The sequence below is a fragment of the Aricia agestis genome, chromosome 9, assembly GCF_905147365.1.
Source record: "Aricia agestis chromosome 9, ilAriAges1.1, whole genome shotgun sequence".
Lineage (NCBI taxonomy): Eukaryota > Metazoa > Arthropoda > Insecta > Lepidoptera > Lycaenidae > Aricia > Aricia agestis.
The window spans coordinates 13,971,536-13,993,041 of NC_056414.1; the positions used below are offsets into that span (position 1 = coordinate 13,971,536).

Below are 21,506 nucleotides of genomic sequence, written 5' to 3' on the forward strand. Positions count from 1 at the left end.
TGATTTTGCACGAGATACACTTCAAAAGTGGCAAAAACTAGGTGTCTCTCCCTCTAATTTCTTGCTATTTTATAGTGACTGACCGAACTTTCGGTTTCGGTTTCGGTTTCGGCCAGGTACACACCCTTAGCAAGTAACTATTTAGTAATCTGTGCCCGTAAGCAAAGGAAGATGACTAGATTATCTCTCTTTGCATGATAATTAACAGTATCTTTTATGTATGACGATGCCCGCGATTGCTTTACGCCAAAATGTATATATTGCACGGGAACCGTACATTTTTCCGGGATAAAAAGTATCCCTTATGTAAGTCCACTTAATAAAGCTAGTATAGAGTGCATGAGCTGTAACTTAAGCAATATCTTCAGAAATTTGTTCAGGAGGTCCAGAAGGTAAAAATACTAAAAATCCCCGCTACTAGGGGAGAGCCGGAGTGGGGGGATGGGGTTAAAGTTCCCGTTTTTTTTAAAATAACTTTAAAACGGTACGTCGCGTCGTAGAGAAAAAGTGTTGTCCACATAATAAAAGCTTATAAAATTTTCTACAACTATGTCTTTACACTTTGTATTCATACAATCATTGTCATATGCTATGAGCTTCTAAAGTGGTCGACTTTCAAAAACACACATCAACTACGTCTAGGGATATTTGTACTTGGCTACCGCGTGTCTAGATTATGAGATCTATCAGGATTTTTTGAGGATACTCAAGGTAAGAATGATAGCTTATGATGTGGTCTTTAATAAAACATAAAAAAACTTTCCGGAATTTTTTGTTTCTATGAAAAATCATTGGCTTTTCTATGGCCACAGAAAAGTTATAGGTATGTCAACAAATCTTTATTTCGTTTTATAAAACTGAGAATTTTATTCTGGAACACATTTCTGAAGAAATTGCTTTGGTTGCAGCTCACGCACTCTACACCTTCTTTGGACTATTCTTCGAGTTGACTATGTGCTTTCCCGGGGCCTTAAGTATCTCTTAAATTTCAGCAAAATCGGTTTAGCGGTTTATCCGTGAAGAGGTAACAGACAAGTAAACAAGACAGGAAATATAGAATGTTGTCTATTAAATATACAAACGAAGAGGAATAAAAGTATATAACTTACCTCCAAAGCTTTTGCTTTGTCATCTTTGGTGCGATGTTGCCGTGACTACCACTAGTAATGTTTATTTTGGCAAAGGAGAATAGCCACTACACTATTCCTTACAACTACAGCTTACACCCCCGTACAGTGATGACTATGTACCTGTAGACAAAGAACAAGATATTATTATTAAGAGCCCAGACTTTCTATCGGCCGATAGTTTGATCGGGTTGGGCTGTGCGCGCACTACGCCAACTAAACAGTTGGGTTGGTGGTGACTGATGGTGAGTGCGTAGACTAGACAACAGTTGGCCCGATTGTTCTCGCACGATTCCATTCATAGCGATAGATTTTTGAATGGAAAATTTTACATGATTCGGATTTCTGCCGAGTCGGCCGATCAAACAATCAACGTCGTGTGCGCGAGTGGAAGACCGTCGTACTGATTAAGCATCATCCGACAGTTTGCCGATGGTTAAGTTTGAAGGCAATCGTATAGTCCATCAAACTTAATTATCGGCCGATAGCGCTAAAAGGTCAATGATCGCTACCGCCTCGTTTCGCTGAGTACAGTATAGACAAGATGTTTTAATTGACACAATAGCGAGTTTACATTATTCCAACCCAGCAGTCCAATCCAGCGCTGGATTTCTGCTGGAATAATGTAAACGAGCACTGCGGAATACATTGGAATGCTGGTTAGAATAATGTAAACCGGCCATAATAGGCTGCTCTTTCTGAATCTCCTGTTCTATACAAATAAATTAAGCCTCTTAAAACTTTTGTATGAATGAAAAAGCAGAGTTTTTAGTTATTTTGAAAGTTTACTCACAAGTAAAAGTTGATTAATTTCATGAGTATAGGTACATTTTTATCTTTCGTTTTGGATACAGCTTATAAACAACATAAAACATTTAGTGCCGAAACATTACGAGCTATCCTTGTACGGCAATAGGGTTACAAGAGCTTTTTATTTCAATAATTCCTGTTGATCCCGAGATTCCCAAGGGGTGCAAGTGCACCCCCTAGCACCCCCCTGTCGGCGCCCATGGGTATAACATGAAAAAACTATATAGCACAGTTCATTTCTTTTTAGAAAAAAATATACATAGGCTGAAAGCGGACCTATGTCATTCGTGTGGGCTACGTCGAACTCACATTCCCCGCAATCTGTATAATATGAATCAATTTCTTTTAATATTTTTAATCAATTAGCAAAGTTAATCCTTACCGCCGCACTGACTAGACACTTTATGATGATTAAACTTCAATTTAATGAAGAATTTGACAGATAATATATGGAGCTTTTGTCACTTAATTACTTGTTCGTCTCTGATTGTGCCAGGAATATAGACGACGGACCTACTTCACTTGGTCACACTATTCCAAGAGTCTTGGTGTTAGTCGTGACCGTCAAAGTGACCGTAGCTGGGCTTGACATAACCGGATCAAATTACGTAGGTCATCTACCGGGCTAGGATTAACGGGTGCCAATCAAATTTAAAATTAATATAAAAATAAATATTTAAGGTCGAGATCCCACTGAATAAACGCCATTTTTGTATACCTAAATTAATAAAATTTGAGTGTGCCAGGGTTGAGGGTACACTTTTAAGAAGTGAAACTTCCTTATGACATCCCATTTTTAGGGTTCCGTACCCAAAAGAAAATTTTATTTTAAAAAGATTAATTTTTTTTGGTAAAAAGTGGGACCCCGTGCGAGTTTCTTACGCCGGTTCTTCTCGCCGGGATAGTTCCCGAACCGGTGGTAGGCACCTATAGCATCAACGTTCTGAAAGTATTTGTTACAAATCTATTCGGAAATAAAACAGTTTTTATTAATTTTTTATTTTTAAAGGGTAAAAACGGGACCCTATTACTGAGACTTCGATGTCTGTCCGTCTGTCTGTCTGTCTCCAGGCTGTAACTCAATAACCGCTATAGCTAGGCTTCTGATATTTTCACGAATTGTGTATATTTGTTGGCGCTATATCAATAAATACGAAAAAAAAATTAATATTTAAGGGGGGCTTCCATACAACAAACGTGATTTTTTGGCCTTTTTTGCTGGATATTAATAATGGCCACAGGTAGGCACTTGAAAATTTCATAAAGGTCTTAATTATATTATATGTACTTTATAATTAATAAAAATATTCAAATAAAATAATAATTTAATTAACCCATACAAAAAACACAATTTTTGGTCTATTTTTGCTCTATAACGGTAGGGAACCCGTCGGCCTAAATAATCGGCCAAGTGCGAGTCCGACTCGCACTTGGCCGATTATTTTTTCTATTATTTACTACTTCTTAGAAATTGGATGAAGGCAAAAGTAAAATAAATGACTTTTATATAAAGTCATTAATTAAACACTAAAAAACACATGTAGATTATGTGGAACGGATTCAAAAAAAGTGTCATATGATTCTCTTCTATCGTTATAAACCCGGACGCTCAGACTTGGAATATGCAGATAGGCTCCGTATTTTTTTAACATTCAAACCTTAGAAACACGTCGTAAATACTTTGATTGCATTTACCTCTATAAAATTGTACATTCTCTAATAGATTGTCCTGAACTTTTTTCTTGTCTAATATTAAGTACCGTGCACGCAGAGCGAATAAAACAAATCTATTTCTGTTACAAGTTTATAAAAACAATATTTCATATTTAACCCCATTACTAGAGTGGCTCGTCATTATAACGAGCTCTTAAAAGCTGACAGTATACATATCCATAACTTGGTACTACTAATATAATAATATATACTGTGCCATAACATAAATAAATTTAAAGACACTGATTAATGTCCTTCAAACCTATTAGCACTCTCTCTTGTAATTCAAATATTAGTCATATCTTTGTTTAAGAGCCTATATGACCCTAACTTACACTACATACACTAGCCTAGATCTCAAAATCTGTAAGGTCTAGAAAACTGATTTTTTGACACAAGTTACTTCAGTTCATAAAGATTAAATGCTTAAGACGAAAACACGATTACTCAAAAAATGCTCGATAGTTTCTTTTTTACAAAAAACCTTGTTTTAGACACATTTTTGCTTGGATCTTCGAAGTTTGCTGTCTTTTCTTTCATATTTTTTGATATCTAAAAAGGTATTAATAAAACCTAAATTTGCTCAAAACACTTTTTTCATAATCATTATAGTTCGTCTTTTATTCAAGTAAAACTAACTCGGCGATGATTCCGCGCCGTCCTCTTTCACCTGGCATATGAAAGACGGGCGTGAGTGTGAAGAGAGAAGGACGATGTTTGATTTTTAGAGTCAGGTGAGCTCTTAATATCATTTAAATAAGGGGCGATTTCACCAAAGCACTCTGAACCGGTTCAAAACGTATAAACGCGATTATAACATCGAAATGCATTTTACCAGCATTCACAGCAAATCCGAGTTTTATCTTCTGAACGCCCAAAGTCCGAAGTTTAACGTCATAAAACCCGTTCAAGCCCTGTCATGGCGGAACGAAAAACATAGACAAAAGAAATGTCAAGATGACAGTTTTGACACATGCGTTTGTTAGTTTATGTATTGTTTCTTGCTATTTTATAGTTAAATTAACGCGAAAAGGCTTTAAAATTATGAAAACATGTAAAATAATCGCGTGGCGTCATGTAAACTTAAATTTAATAATTGCGATCAAAAGAAGTTTGTGAAATCCAGTCGAAACAAAACGAGATTTACGTCGCAGCACGAACGCGTTCAATGGGAACTAAGTTTTATAAAACTAAGTTTTATGTGTGTTTGGTGAAATCCCACCTTAGTAATTTGTCACTCAATTTGTAATGATGTGTACATACATCAGATCTTTATTTTGCTTAACTATTTTATATGTGTATCAATGTATGTACTGTTGGTGTACCTTATTAAAGTAAGTAAATAAAGTAAATAAAGCCTAGATGAATTAATATTTTTGGCGTTCCTCTGTTTTGTGTTCATTCTACAAATCTATGGTTTGGTATGGTTTTCATAGGTTTTAAAGGAGTGAAAGAAAAAGCGATATTTTGTATGAAAATAGAGAGAGATAGTTGAAGAGTATGAGCAGAACAAAGATGACACGTAAACGAAAAACGTGATTTTGGAACGTGACGATTTTGGAACGTGACGACGAGGTGTCAAGGGACACCCGGATAGAACCAAATTATAAAAAACCGCCATAGAGGAATGGTAGAATTTTAAATTTCCCGCCAGTTAACGTCATGACTACATCAACGCCCTCTGCCCCCTTTGACCGCCCTTTGACCGACACTTATTCAGTACTTCGCAGGTAGGTACTAAATATAAGTGTTAGTCAAAAAGTGTCGTTACAACTTTTTCCGTCTAGCCCCCTTTCGCAACGTGCGATAAGGAACTTCGTTCCAATATGAGTCTTCTGAATAGTTCTCTTATTACAATAGTCAAATTTGATCTAATTTAGTTGTTGGGTTAGTTTTTAGCGTTTCGTAGCCAAGTGGCAAAAAACGGAACCCATATAATATGTAGATTTTAGTGTATAGTAGTAGATTTATACGTGGGAGAACCATGCTTCGGCACGAATGGGCCGACTCGACCGGAGAAATACCACGTTCTCACAGAAAACCGGCGTGAAACAGCGCTTACGCTGTGTTTCGCCGAGTGACTGAGTTTACCGGAGGCCCAATCCCCTACTCTATTCCCTTCCCTACCCTCCCCTATTCCCTTCCCTTCACTACCCTCCCCTATTACCCTATTCCCTCTTAAAAGGCCGGCAACGCACTTGCAGCTCTTCTGATGCTGCGAGTGTCCATGGGCGACGGAAGTTGCTTTCCATCAGGTGACCCGTTTGCTCGTTTGCCCCCTTATTTCATAAAAAAAAGATTCGTCATATCTGTCTGTCTGTCTTTCCGTCCATATATCCCAGCTATTTGTCTCCGAAACTATAAAATCTATAGTGTTGAAAATTAAAAAATAAATCTTTACAGTACTATACTATGTATTCGATGAACCGCATTAAGATTTCCACACAAAAATAGCGAAAAACAATAAATTTGGGGCCCCAATCCCCATAATGAAAACTGAAACACATTTTTTTATCAAACACAGGCGTATGAGGTATACAGGAGACCATAGTCTCCAACAATAATTATGATGTTTCTAACATAATTTTTCTCTAAACTAAATAGTTTGTGTGACAGACCATCCTACAATGTGTGTCTCTCTCCACCGCAGATTTCTTAAGTAAGAGATTGAAAGAATATATTATTATGATGTACTATTCTATGATATCTATTAATTCCTCGATGTCTTAAATGACGGAACCCTCCGTGCGAAAGTCCGACTCGGACTTGGCTGATTGTAAAAAAAAAAAAACCATGAGACCTCAATAGTCCTCTTGTTGCGATAGACAAATTTGAATTTACACAATAATTTTAAAGTGTGAGACTTACTTCTTTGAACTTCTTTCAAAGCCGATTGTAGGCATCATAATTCAAAAAGTGTTTAAAAATAAAAATCGGCCAATTGCGAGTCGGATTCGCGCACGAAGGGTTCCGTACCATTATAGAGCAAAATTAGGCCAAAATTTGTATTTTTTGTATGGGAGGGGCTCCCATACAAAAATTATTTTTTTATTTTATCCCTTACCTAGCCCTTAAATATATAATTTTATTTTGATTTTAGTATTTGTTGTTAAAGTGGCAACAGATATACATAATCTGTGAAAATTTCAACTCTCTAGCTATTACCGTTCTTGAGTTACAGCCTGGAGACACACAGACAGACAAACAGACGGACAGACAACGAAGTCTTAGTAATAGGGACCCGTTTTTACCCTTTGGGTACGGAACCCTAAAAACTGAAACCTGTGGGCCCTGTGGCCTATAACATGCTACCACAATATAAATGTCATATAGTAAACTAACTCAGCTTTATTCATGTTAAAATACTCGCACTACAAGATTGTGCTGCGTAATGCTGTCTTTGTTTGTCTACTTAAATACATCTGAAATCACGGTAGTGTCTACTCGTGATTCAGGCGATTTCTATGGAGATACTACCTTATGATATTTATATTGTGCACTCTCCATGAAATCAAATCTAACATCTGTCTACGGTAGATTTTGGGGGCTGTGAGGCTAGAGGCGTTAGCAATAATTGCCGACACATGTCAGATGAGCCATGATGAGGATGGTCGGAGCTATTAAACTGTAATATAATATTTGGGGATGTATTTAGGGGCTAGCACGAAACTATTAAGGTTTTTCTTTTAGATTTATACCTCGAATCCAATTGGTAAATAATATGTATTTAGACTTATTTTGAGAAAAACATACTATAACTTTCATTTTACTAGTTGTCCCGGCGAACTTCGTGTCACTTTAAAACCTTCCCTGGACTTCTACGAATATTTCAAGACTAAAATTAGCCCAATCCGTTCAGCCGTTTTCGAGTTTTAGCGTTACTAACACAATTGAAAATCCATTTTTATATATAAGACTAGCTGTCCCGGTGAACTTCGTGTCACTTTAAAACCTTCCCTGGACTTCTACGAATATTTTGAGACTAAATAAGCCCAATCCGTTAAGCCGTTTTAGAGTTTTAGCGTTACTAACACAATTGGAAATCTATTTTTATATATATATACTAGCTGTCCCGGTAAACTTCGTGTCACTTTAAAACCTTCCCTGGACTTCTACGAATATTTTAAGACTAAAATCAGCCCAATCCGTTTAGCCATTTTCGAGTTTTAGCGCGACTAACACATTTGGAAATCCATTTTTATATATAAGAAGATAATTAATTGATAGTGATATTCTTCTGAATTTCTGATATTTTTGGATGGAAGTTTTATAATTAAATATTTTTATTTTGATAAAGAATTTGATAAAAAATTATAGATATACTATACGTAGGAGAGCCATGCTTCGGCACGAATGGGCCGGCTCGACCGGATAAATACCACGTTCTCACAGAAAACCGGCGTGAAACAGCGCTTGCGCTGTGTTTCGCCGAGTGAGTGAGTTTACCGGAGGCCCAATCCCCTAACCCCTACCGTATTCCCTTCCCTACCCTCAACTATTTCCTTCCCTTCCCTTCCCTACCCTCCCCTATTACCCTATTCCCTCTTAAAAGGTCGGCAACGCACTTGCAGCTCTTCTGATGCTGCGAGTGTCCATGGGCGACGGAAGTTGCTTTCCATCAAATGACCCGTTTGCTCGTTTGCCTCCTTATTTCATAAAAAAAAGATAACGACAAAACCTTCATTAAAGTTAAGTAATCATTCAATGTAAAAGTAGACTCTGAGTGCGGACGTTTAATTTGTCCGAAGGGTTTTTTAGGGTTCCGTACCCAAAAGGTGAAAACGGGACCCTATTACTAAGACTTGTCTGTCTGTCTGTGCGTCAGTCCGTCTGTCTGTCTGTGTGTCTCCGGGCTGTAACTCAAGAACGGTAATAGCTAGAGAGTTGAAATTTTCACAGATTATGTATATCTGTTGCCGCTCTAACAACAAATACTAAAAACAAAATAAAATTAAAAAAATTCCATCAAGATTCCATACAACAAACGTGATTTTTTTGGCCTTTTTTGATCTATATCAACTAGAGATCGCCCAATGGTCGAAATTCGACCTTAGTTTCAACGACATTAGGACTACTCTATATTTTGTAAAAAATATTGACTTTATCTTTTTTTTTTTAACTCTTGTCTCTGGGACTTAGCTGATCTCAGACTGGCCGTGTAAGCATGTGTCTAATAGTATCTTAGATTCAATAAAAAAAACTACAATCCATTTTCAAGTTGTCAACAGACTTCAACCATAAATAAATAAGTATAATTCGTATGTATAGGCTTGTCACTAAAAAATCTGTCATTTCTCATGTGTGTGTGTAATGTTTTATTTGTTAAAAAAATGTATGATAAAACCATAATTTCAAAATAGTATTAGTTCGATGCACTCCTTCACCGTATAAACTATAACTGTGCAAAATTTCATGCACCTACGTTTCCCCATTTTTCATAAAAAGGGTTACAAAGTTTTTCGTTCGCGTATTAATATTATGATAATGGCAACAGATAGATACTTGAATTTTTCACAAAGTTCTTAGTTATATGTGTACTTTAATATTTAATAATAATATCATAATAAAATAAAATTAAGGGGCACTCCCATACAAAAAACACAATTTTTGGCCTAATTTTGCTCTTGGTACGGAACCCTACGTGCGCGAGTCCGACTCGCTCTTGGCCGATTATTCTGCTATTGCTACGTTATTATTTCGAACTGGTGTCTTAAATTAATATTGGCAATTATGCGGACAATGTTGGCTTTTTCAGATATTGTTTTTCATAATGCAATGATTTCGTCTTATTAGCATACAAGTATCATATGAATAATGAATTTTTAAGTAAGATAGGTGTTAGCGACTTTGCCCTAAATTGTATAAATTGTAAAAAAAATAAGAAGAGATTATTTAGTGAGAAATTAGGATAAGCCAATATACAAACTTACCACTCATGAATTAAGTGTGTAATGTGAAAACTGACTCGAATTCCTCCACGTCCACAGGGGAGGTAGACAGGACTGCTGCAGGCCAGCCAGCAGCTCAGCGTGGTAGCGCTGCGCCGCCAGCAGGTAGGAGGCCGGCAGTGGCATGGGGCAGTGCGGCTGCTGCGGCTGCTGATGCTGAGGGCTCGGTGAGGGGGACCGCACTGGCTCCGGCTCCAGCAGCGCGTCTATCGTAAACGCCCGCCGCGGCCTCGGCACTGTCGGCAAGAGTGCTGCCGTGTCCGGCGCCTCCACAGGCTCCGGGCTGAGCCTCGAGCACAGCGGCACCGGCGACCCATAAATACTTCCAGACATATTTGCGGAAGGATTGCTGCTAGCCTGGCGTGCCAAAAACGCCCGGTTAAAGGTCGCCAGTGCCGCCAGCTCCGCGTTGAGGCTATCCTTCTCCCCCTTGTGCAGCTTGAACCGCTTGCGGCGGCGCAGCAGCGAGCCGTTCTCGAACATGTCGAAGGCCTGCGGGTGCAGCGTCCAGTAGGCGCCCTTGCCGGGCCGGTCCGGCCGCCGGGGCACCTTCACGAAGCAGTCGTTGAAGGAGAGGTTGTGCCGCAGCGAGTTCTGCCAGCGCTGCGTGTTGCGGCGGTAGTACGGGAAGCGGTCCGTGATGAACCGGTAGATCTCCGCCAGCGGCAGCATGCGCTCCGGCGAGCTCCATATGGCCATGGCGGTGAGCGCGATGTACGAGAACGGCGGTTTCTGGTCGCCGTAGGACTCGCGCGTGGGTCGAGGCATTTCGTCGCTCCGACGTTCGATATTCGTATCGAAATCGCCGGTATGAAAATTTTCAGGCGAACACGTCTCGCGCTAGGTACTATGAGATAAGCACTGGGCGAGCGAGCGAGGCAGCGTGCGCGCGGCGGGCGGGGCGGGCGGGGCAGCCGCGAGGCGCCGCCCTTGCCGGCGTGCACCAATCGACTACACTTATGTTTGTTTGTTGTTTTTGTCGGCTCCAGGCCCGTTACTGAAGAATTTAAATTGTTATCACGTTTACATTATACAGAACTTATTCGACACCTATACTTGAGCTTGTTTCGAAATTGCAATGATTAAAGAACCGAGTGCTTATTGATGTGGGAGAAAGTCGCCGCGATTGGCTGTGATTAATAGAGCACATTTTGATGTCGTTCAATAATTTATCAGGATCAGATGAATTCAAAATTGTACTTTCTTTTACTTTTGCATTATCGATACTGTAACAAAATAATTAATCGTTTGTTGCCTCTAACTATAACACATAATATTAGCTTGCATTATTTTATGCTTGCATTGCATTACTTTTATTATCCTAATTATTTACATTAGAAAGTTTAAGTTAAACTTTCTAATGCAAATAATTATGATTTTAAGTTTTAAATAATCGTATTTTTTATAGATAGCCTTTTCTCAGGCATTGGTATAAGGTTTTTAATCTATTCAGATTTATTTTTCACTAGACCAGCGAAAAGGAAACACCTACTTTGCCCTATTCAGTTTGTTTTGTGTAATAAATGTGACACCCGTTTTATTACCTACAGGCTCCATCAAAACTATTTGAAACTAGTAAAAAAATAACTTGTTTAAAATATAATAGTATTTAATAATTATTATTTCTAGAGTAGATTATTTTGTTGGATTAAGAACAACATAATTCTTCAAACTCTATCATCAATAACAAACGCTACCATGTTGTGATTTAGATACCTACAAAATACAAATAAATAGTTTTGTATGGGTTCGCGATTCCCTCTAAAGTCTAAATTCAATAAATTTTGTACTACTTTATGATTAACTGTTCATTCTGATTCGAATTCTTTTTTCTTCTGTCATAAAGTTCACTTTACAGTGACAAGAGAAAAGTGTTTGTTTCCACTGTCAAACAATCATGTAGTAACATTGTGCCAATTATTTCCGGGGACATTCAATGATACGCATATCAAACTGCGTTTTAAATTGTAACTGGGAATTTAAAGCATTTTGTGTCACAAGGGAGACAAATTCTCGGGGTAACGGTTGTCAGTTATATCACCGAGTAAAAAATGAGAAAAATTATAAAACGTTTGCTTTCAAATTAATAAAAAAAAATTACCGTTTCAATGAACCCTTTCAAATTTCAACTTTTTTTAAATTATATTTTATACAAAATATAATTTAATTCTTCATACTTTATCAGATATTTTAGGACAAGACAAGATCATACAAAATGTTATAGGAGAGTCATTAAAGTGGTTACTGTATAGGTACTTATCTACCCGGTACAAAGTTGTAGATGTATTAAATATCATAAATGCGATTACAATTTTATATTTCTAGATGTTATTGGACTTCATCTCAAACACCATTTATTAAAATCCGTTTTTGTGATTTAAGTGGACTAAAAACCCTTTTTTTTTAATTTGTGATTCTTTTATGATTTTGATTTTCATACATAGTAGTATGTATCTCTATTGTAATTTGGATACGAATATTTTGGATGTACAGAATTATTATTTGATGGTCGAAAATAATATGGGACAGCTGCTGAGATATAGTTAAATAATTTATTCTAAACAACATGCATAATTACCTCATGATTACCAATAAAGATGTCGGCCGACCCGTACAAACAGGCCGCACTAAACGAATTAAACTAACCGGAGTGCAATTAAACAACGTACAGCTCGTAACAAACGATCCAAATAGATATCATTTCCACAAAATATGGCCGCGGCAGTATCTCATAGAAGCAATCATGGCACCTCCATCCACTAATGATTCCTTTGAGAGCGCCGCCCGCCGCCCGCCGCTCCTACGTACCTCGTTATTAAGTGTGAATTCTACAAATTGTTCACAAATATTTGCCTCTACCTGTGTTTTTTCGAGCGGCAATATTTGCCGAATCAAGGCCGGAGTAAACGTTGGCCGATTCGGTCCGCCACATTATGGCGGTACTCTAATGGATTTACAGTGGGAAATCTTAAAGCAATAAATATAGTTTATGATGGATTTGAGGATACGATGCTCTCAAACCTGTTTGGGTAAGCACTCGTTAATTTGAACGCGTTCAACAGCCGTCGAGACTCTAAATAGAAGTGAAAACGGTCCAAACTACAAAATTTTACATTACAATATGTAAAGTAGTCCGTACGTTGGTAACGTTAATTCAGGACGTGTCACTTGTCTCCATCTGCAATACACACTACACAGTAAAGTGCTTAAATTCTAATTTAATATAAACCAATTTTTTTAACTAATCTAGAATCATAGACGTATACGTGCATATCTACACAATTTCATGATTAAAATCTTGACAAATTGAATCTTAAACTCTAGGACCTAGGTATTTAATGAGAAATAAATAGAGAGTCAAAGAATAAAACAAAGCAAAAAAATACTGGCAGAAATACTATACGTATTATGGATGGTTTCAGAGAAATTAGCAAAGATTTGATGGCATAAAGCAATAATACCAAAAACATTTTTAAACATAATATATGATCTAATATTTAAGTTGTATGGAGTGTCCTAGAACATTTAAATTTCGAAACTGTGAGAAAATTCACATGTATAGGTCTACCAGAATCTGATGGCAAACAGTGAGAAAATAAATTGACTCTAGCAAAACTGGGGTAATTGGAATAAAACATTTTGATCCTTTTTTTTCTTAAAGCGGCTGATTCTGTGTGCACAAATATAAAACAAAATCCAATGATGATGACTTCAGTTTCGCATGGTGTTTCCCGTTTCCGTGGCAATGCCGGGAATCGGGATAAAATGAAGCCTACATTACTGCAAATTTTCCTCAGAATCCATCTAATAAACACAATTCCCAAAGCTTTGTATAACCTTTGACCTGTCCCCCGTTACCCCCCTTCCAACCCCCTTTTCCAGTTAAAAAGTAGATTATGTCCTTTCTCAGGCTCTAGACTACAAAATTTCATTACAATCGGCTCAGTTGTTTTGGCGTGAAAGCGTGACAGACAGACAGACATATACTTTCGCATTTTATAATATTAGTATGGAAGTATAGATTACTATGAGAGAAGTAGCTGACAGCTGTTATAATAATATTATAGTTCATACCTACATACTTTGATACCTCCATGGCTTATATTATACGAAAAATTTTATTTTCGGTTTCGATATGATTAATAACCTATCGGCTTGTTTCTAGATAGAATATCTACCACAGCTGCCCTGCGGCTGTCGCGGTACTGCTATCGACGCGACAGGGTCGCGCTCATCGAAATTTGCCGCGCCACGCCCACCGCACAATAGACATAACGACACCGGTCTCGTGTCGTGCGTCGCGGTAATCGGAATGTCGTCCATATAAACACATACAAAGCAGTGGCTTGGCGACAGTCTCGGGTCGCGGGTCGCGGACATCGGTATGCTATTTTACGCGGCGACCGGACCGGTCTCTCTGTCTCGCGACGCGGGTCGCCGTGATTGTTTAGTCCTCCATACAACTTCATAGTGAGCAGTGGCTGTTTGGGTCGCGGGTCGCGGCGACCCGCTGCATGCTGCCTTGATCCGAATCATACCTTAAAGTATAATGTTATGTATCATAAAATTTTATATCTAATATACTGCTTACGCGAAATAGGAGTTTATTGTGAGGAAACAAAATAGAAAATCGCTTGCCTACCTTGGTTTAATACACATTTTTGGTAATTCTGGGTTTTTCAGATGATTATTATTAAAGACGTTTAAGTCGTTAACCGCATTGCCAAATGTAAAAAAAAATGTTTTTTACTATGTAGTTTGGCCTTAAGAAACTAATAATCAATATTTTGCAAATTGCAGACGTCTAGGAAGTAAGAAGCATAACTATTCAGGTCGTAAATTATATAATATGTATTTTGTACAGTTAAAGATAATACCGTCATAATTATTTATAACTGGGTTCAGCACAAAATATAATCTATAGAAAGAGACGATTTAATTCAGATGAAAAAATAAAATTTTGTATTTGTGTTAAAGGTAACGCATTATCTGTCAATACCAAGACTCTACAAGCTTCCTTTCCCATGAGGGCAAAATCACAACTAATCGTACCTACTGACATCTTGTTAAGTCACTTATCGAGACGAATTAGAATAGAAAAAAACAGATGTTGTAAGCTTACGCTCTCCAGCAAATATCTTCCAAATTTCACGTTGCTGAAATTAAGTACTCTGGTGTCGCTTTCATGACACAAGATTCTTGTAGGTATGTACAACATTATTTAATGTGGACTGTGGTGCTAAATTGTCTGTATTCATCTATTTGGTACACAAAAATCTGTACAGTTCATTTTTTTTTAATAAAACAATCTACATCTGCACAATTAATTTATTTGGAACAAAACAGTCTGCGTTATTCATTTATTTGGTAAAAACCGATTTGTGCAATTTATTTATTAGGTACAAAACCATCATTTATTTGGTACAAAACGTAGCCGGTAGTGGCCGGTAGTACAATCGTATCTCGATCTCCCCGATCTCGTGCTTTGGCCGATAATCTCCTAAAAGGTGTTCGTTGTGTTGTAGATAATTAATATTTAGGTCTGCCGGCGCCCCGCGGCGTCGCGCTCTTCAACGCTTTGTGGAGCGCCGACTCTATACTTCAGAGCTTGTTTACCGCAAAGTTTCTTTGATATTAATCCTTATGCTACCGGCATAGTGGTCACATACGAGGTAAGATAATAATGAACGGATCGTACATTTGTCATGTTAGACCATCAAAGGTGTGAATGACTTTTTTCTAGCCATTATTAATGACATTAGAAAATATTGTTTTTTGTTGCAATGTTGATTGTTGTCAATTAGTTTTTGTAGCGTTTGATTGTGGTAGTTGATTTAGTACATTTGGATATTATATTCGGATTTGTTTCGTTGGTACCGGACGTTTTATTAAGATTTAATTATGATAATAAATTATTATGTTATTGTTAAAAGCTTTAAAATCATTGTGTCTATATTCTAGGTAGCAGCCCTGGGTACTTAGTCAGCTATCTCGGGTGTCGAAACTATCGAATGTAACTCGACTACTTACCCAGCTCTGTAATAGCTGTATCAATTTGCATGTTACCACATCCTTGATTTCTAGTAGTCGATGAAAGTTTGAAAAAATTAATTTGCTGTAATTAATCATAAGACAATGGCCATTATGTTCAGAGTAATTGTGAGAAGAGAATTCAACTGCTGGACCGTGTATGGCGTAGCTTATGATTAAAAAACTATTAATTTTACATTTATTAAAATTAATATTCTTCTAGGCCTTCGTACGTTTGGTTCATCGGAAACAAGTTCTGATTCCGATAAGGTGTAAAATATTTTGGATATAAAATAAAAGGCAAAGCTGACTATGAATATTATTATGATACGTTGACGCACAGGAGGTAGGAACTTAAAATTCAATATTGCTGTGATCATGTTGGGCACATCTACAAGAATAGGATTTAGAACAGAATTTCATACCCTAAAATGTAACGTAGGCGTTAAAATACTACCTCTGTCACACAGGCAAAGATGTGGGAAAAAACTATTATTAAATATTTTTTCATCGGTACCTCCATTTTCAGTTAGCCAAAACTGCAGTAAAAACAAGTATTTAACAACATGAACAAAATAGATACACTTACAGAACAAAACGCAAACGAGGCGGCCGTATTTCATAGACGCGATTAGATCGGACTCGTAAAATGATTAACATGAGCAACAAAGATCCGGAGATGGAGATTTTCCAATGAATTAAACATGTTTTCATTGTGAAGGACGAGAGCGATGGGCGTGAGGCACAGGCGGCGGCGGGGGCGGGAGCGGGGGCGGCGGGGCTATTAACGCGCGGTTTAGAGATAACATCGGCCGACAAACTCGATTAGCGTCCGAGTGGTTCCATTACCAGCGTCCGAGTCATAGAAGCCGGCGGATTGGCTATAAAAAGCTTTTTATTAATATAAAATCGATTAAAATTTATTATATTCTATGTATGTATTTATGTATAAAGTCAGACTTTTGTATCATTCGTAAGTATAGTAAGTCAATATGTTTGTTAAAAAAAAAATACTTTTCAATTTATCAATATCAACTAAAGACATGAGTAACTGAAAATGGTAAAAATCACTTATCCCTTATGTTTATAATTATTTCAAGATTTGTACAGATTGTATGTATGTCGTATCTTATCATTACTTACAAATGTGTGTTGTAACTTGTGAATGAAGTGGAAATAAAAATTATTTTGTTTTTCGTACATCTTAAAATGCTTGTAAAATATATTTTTAAATGCACAGTAAATAATTGAATAGTTGCCTCTTGTGACTCGGACCACCAGCTTCGTTCCCTTTGGCTTTTATCGATACTGTGAGTTGAATCTAAACAATATTCTTAGTTAAATAATAATACGTTTTAAGTGTTTGTATTTAAATGCAAATTTAGAGATTAATTGTTTAGGTTCCGCGTCATTATTTAGCGGCATTATAAAAGAGGTTGTGTAAAGAAAGAAGATACAGATTTTTTATTCAATATTATATTATATGCATATTCTAGCAAGTATTATTTTAACTTTCTGATTTGTAAGAAATTGAGTCTTTTTCGTCAACTTTATTTTCGAATGTTAACTTTACCAAAGTTACACAAAAAAAATAATAATAAACTTACAATACATCATCACACACGTGACACGACACAATCTTAAGTCGAGCTACATCAACTGTTTCAGAAATATAAACCTTTAAATATTTTGACTAGTAATACAAGGAATCACCCATGACTATTCTACATAGAAATATTATTAACTTCTTTTGGATAACAATAACAACTCCCACACCGGTTTCGGTGACGGTGGCCGGCTTCAGGGCTGTTACGCAGGCGTGATTTTATAGTGCCCAAGTGTGTGCGCAGTACACAAGAGCACTCTCTATTCCTTTTGCTCTCATAACCCAGTGGGACGGAAGACCGACACGACTTGCGAGAGATCAGGTGCAGGACTGACTTTTTACATGTCCCTCCGATGCATGGATCATCTTACTTGTCAGAAAATCAGGTGATCAGCCTGCATTGTCCTAACCAAACTTGGAAATAACATGTTTCCAACGCGGGAACCGAGCCTACGACCGCCGCGTCAAGACCCTGGCTCTTAACCACGACCACGCAGGCGTTCCTTTGGATATACATCTATTATCAGAAAAATCGATTCATTGGCAGACGGACTAACATTGTTTTTTTGTACCTCGACGAAATAACGTAGATACGCCATTTGCCATTAAACCCATTTCCCTGATGATACATTACATATTGCTAGCATAATATTATGGACTATGGTCACACGCCTTCATCACTCGTATTTCTCCAAATGAGTCCAATTCTCGGCCCAATTGAAGTTAATCAGTTCCCTTAAACAAGGCTTTAGCGGCAACTGGCTTAATAATTCCAACGTGCCCGGAGCCTCCCCCAAAATACGCGTAGACGGTTCGGCGCGGGCGACAGAGACGACGCTATACGACAGACAAGGACGGATACACACTTTTTTTGGAGCTCAAGGTACAGACGATGTACTTTTTATAGCATTTCAAATATTGTTTTAATTGATTACTGTCAGAGTTTTGTCGGTTCAGTGGGGCGATTGAAATCCTAAATTACAGTGGTTATATTGTTTTTGCGTTTGAATTATTACAATACGATACGTAAGCTGCAGCTCTCCCTTTTATCAATATGTTTAAAATCCACAATTTTTTTTAATATATCAAAATCTATACTTAGTATTCAGTAACTTGTGTCGTGATACTGCGTTGTTCTGCGCTCCTACTTAATCTTAAATGACGCTTATATTTGTGAGCCCGATTCAGCTCGATAAGGGCTGCTGTATGTTTAATATTTAACGAACTTTCAAAAATATTCGACTGTGTATATATTTTTTAAATTGTACAGAAACAATGTTTGATAAATACGATAACAATAAGAAGTTAAGGAGTAATTATTGATGTCGCGTCGCCCGCATGCGGCCGCAGTGGCCGACCGCAGCCCGCTATCCGCTTCGCTACCCGCCCCGCCGCCCGCTCCGCTACCCGCGCCCATTGTCCGCTTTACGACCCTAATAAATTTTACTCGAACCGAATTTGCATATCTGTTTAGTGTTTACTAGATTCCGCGGTCAATTTTATTTGTTGAAACATAACTCATACTTTTAGTGTCGTTCTGGAGTTTATGTGCCCTAGTTCTCGCGTTTACACTCATGCTGGTACGCTACCGTTAGTGGTCAGACAATAAATAAATCTTTCGTTTGTGATCGATTTGTATATAGTACCTAAGTAGTATTTAAGTTCATCGCGAACTGAAGATATTTGGAAAAGTTTATAAATTGCGTGAGATGTTTTTGATCAATTTTATCCTAATAAGTATTGTTCCCGTAGCGCATAGATTATAGTAGTAACTATAACTAGGACCAAAGCTAGTTTGTTATTATTTTTTACAATCTTAAAAATGTGTTCGTAGCAACTCGTAACGCTTGCTACGTGAAACAATGCCTCTACGAACTGTCTACGGCGTAGCAGCTAATGAGCATCTATGATTTCTATGACACTTTTTGTCTACCTTTTTGTTCAATTTTTTTTTCTGAGGATAACTGTTTTCCTGATTATTTTGTCTGATGACTTTTGTTTGATGACAAGATAAACTTTGATGCGCATACGTTGCAAATATAATTAATATTTGCAACGTATGCGCATCAAAGTTTATCTTCCATAAAACTTTTTTATGGAAGATAATTTTTGAAAAAATTGTTTTATGGAAGATGAACTTTGATGCGCTGAGTTAAATATGTACTAGCTGAGTCAATATATTAACTCAGCTAGTAACTATTTAATATCCATAGTCTCAGCCTGTCATATGACGTTTCTAATATGTTTGAAAAAAACAAGCAAAAACAGAGATAGGACTGTTTCTCTGTGCATTTTTTATTAGTAAGGAGTAAGGACTTAAGCACGTGGTCGACATCACTTCTGAAATGATGAAATATCCTTAAAAAATTATCATTTTTCGAGTTCATAGGTTACTAAAGGTAAATGAAATGATCTGTAACCATAGAATATGACAATTGAAGCCAGCTCGTCTGGTGGTCTTTGTCTGCCGCGTGGCGAATCGTCACCACACCTCATATTGTCTGTCAAATGGTTTTGTAATGCGAACTGCCATTACCGTTGTGAGGTCTTCAAAACTTTTGATGGAATACAATGGGTAAGTTTTAATTTCTATTTGATTATTTGAAGAAAGTTTTAGCGGTATCGTTGACTTTTTTTTAATGTGTAAAATTTCTAAACTCGCTTCCAGGATAGATGACGGAAATTTGATAAGACGAAGGGAAAGCAAGGAGTAAAAAAGAGAGGACATAATATACCCCTCTTTCTATCGTGCAGCGAAAATGTATGCCTGCTCTGAGGTTTCTTTTGCACTTTCGCCGGTACTCCTAATCGTTGTTAACAAACATCACAAGATGTCCGTCAAAAATCTTACATATTTAGCCTGGCCGCACATTGTCCGAAATTTCTGATCAGAAACAGTTGAACGTCCGCGCTGTCTCTTACATTTTGTACTGAGCCGAGTGAGCTCGAACTCGCCGGAAGGATATTTCGGATAGTGTACGGGGTGGCGGTCCGGCGAAATTCAACTGTTTCTGATCAGAATTCGGACAATGTGCGGCCGGGTTTAAACGAGCAATTATTGTATATATATAATTGGAATCTCGGAATGGGCTCCAACGATTTTCATGAAATTTAGTATATAGGGGGTTTCGGGGGCGATAAATCGATCTAGCTAGGAATCATTTTTAGAAAATGTCATTTTATTCGTGTCTTATCGAATACCGAGCAAAGCTCGGTCAATTAGTTAGTGTAGCGTTAAATGACACAACATTTTGTTCTAATTTACCCGGAGTATATAAACATTAAATATATTTTGTAAAGTCATGTGTAGAGAAGAACCTTTTTGAGTACAATGCTTTTGATAATAACGTGTTGAATATCCCTTTAACGAAATATCAAACAAAAAATAATAATTAGAATTCCGATTCCATTTAAGCCGGACCTTTATTTGCTCACCGCGATTCACTCCATTAGAGTCCTGAATAAACTCATTATAAATGAATGCGACTGCCCGCCGAAAGCCCTCTTACAGAACTATATTAAACATTATCCACGTTTATTCCAAACCTTGATTAGTACCGTATCATTTAGTCCTGTATAGTAATTATAGCGGAGCAGCCGAAAATCAACCGTGAGCTGTTAATTTAAGGTTCGAAATGGAGTAATAGAAAGTCCGGGCGGCGCCTTTGTGAGCGGGAGATGAAAAGCGCCGCGCCACCATTTATCATTGACAAACACAATTGTATCGAGACACGGTCAAAGATCGGTGGACAAACAATACCGGGTTTAACTTATCAAATCCTACCTGTTGTAGTTTTATGGCTTTAATAATCCGAAATTATGGGCCGCGGTGGAAGGATTATTTTTATTCCCGTTAATCTTTTGTAAAGGTGAGATTAGTTCTGAGTTCTTTTGGAAGAAAAAAAAAACATATTTTTTCATTTCAAGTCGTAAACGAAAATAATGATGTTCGCGGCCACTCCGATATTCACATAATATTTATCTGTATACTAAACACTATATTATTATTTTAAGTCAACACTAGCTGTGTGACCGAGCTTTGCTCGGTATCCGATGAAAATGACATTTTCTAGAAATGGTTCTTTTCTAGATCGATTTATCGCCCTCGAAACCCCCTATATACTAATTTTCATGAAAATCGTTGGAGCCGATTCCGAGATTCCAATTATATATATATATATATATATATATATATATATATATATATATATATATATATATATATATATATATATATATATATATATATATATATATATATATATATATATG

The 21,506-nt window shown here is 37.2% G+C and overlaps 1 protein-coding gene across 1 annotated transcript; it reads right to left on the minus strand.

Annotated features, from left to right (window-relative positions):
* Positions 1 to 1,196: 1,196 nt before the first annotated feature.
* Positions 1,197 to 10,366, minus strand: LOC121730092 (fork head domain-containing protein FD4-like). Its single transcript, XM_042118936.1, has 2 exons — positions 9,581 to 10,366; positions 1,197 to 1,250 (listed from the first exon to the last, which is right to left on the minus strand). Exon 1 carries the CDS (start codon positions 10,364 to 10,366, stop codon positions 9,584 to 9,586), a length of 783 nt encoding a protein of 260 aa, XP_041974870.1. The 3' UTR covers positions 1,197 to 1,250; positions 9,581 to 9,583.
* Between the last annotated feature and the right edge of the window lie 11,140 nt (positions 10,367 to 21,506).

Excerpts from the sequence above, each read along its gene's own strand:
- LOC121730092 (XM_042118936.1), bottom strand. The coding sequence starts at position 10,366 with ATGCCTCGACCCACGCGCGAGTCCTACGGCGACCAGAAACCGCCGTTC.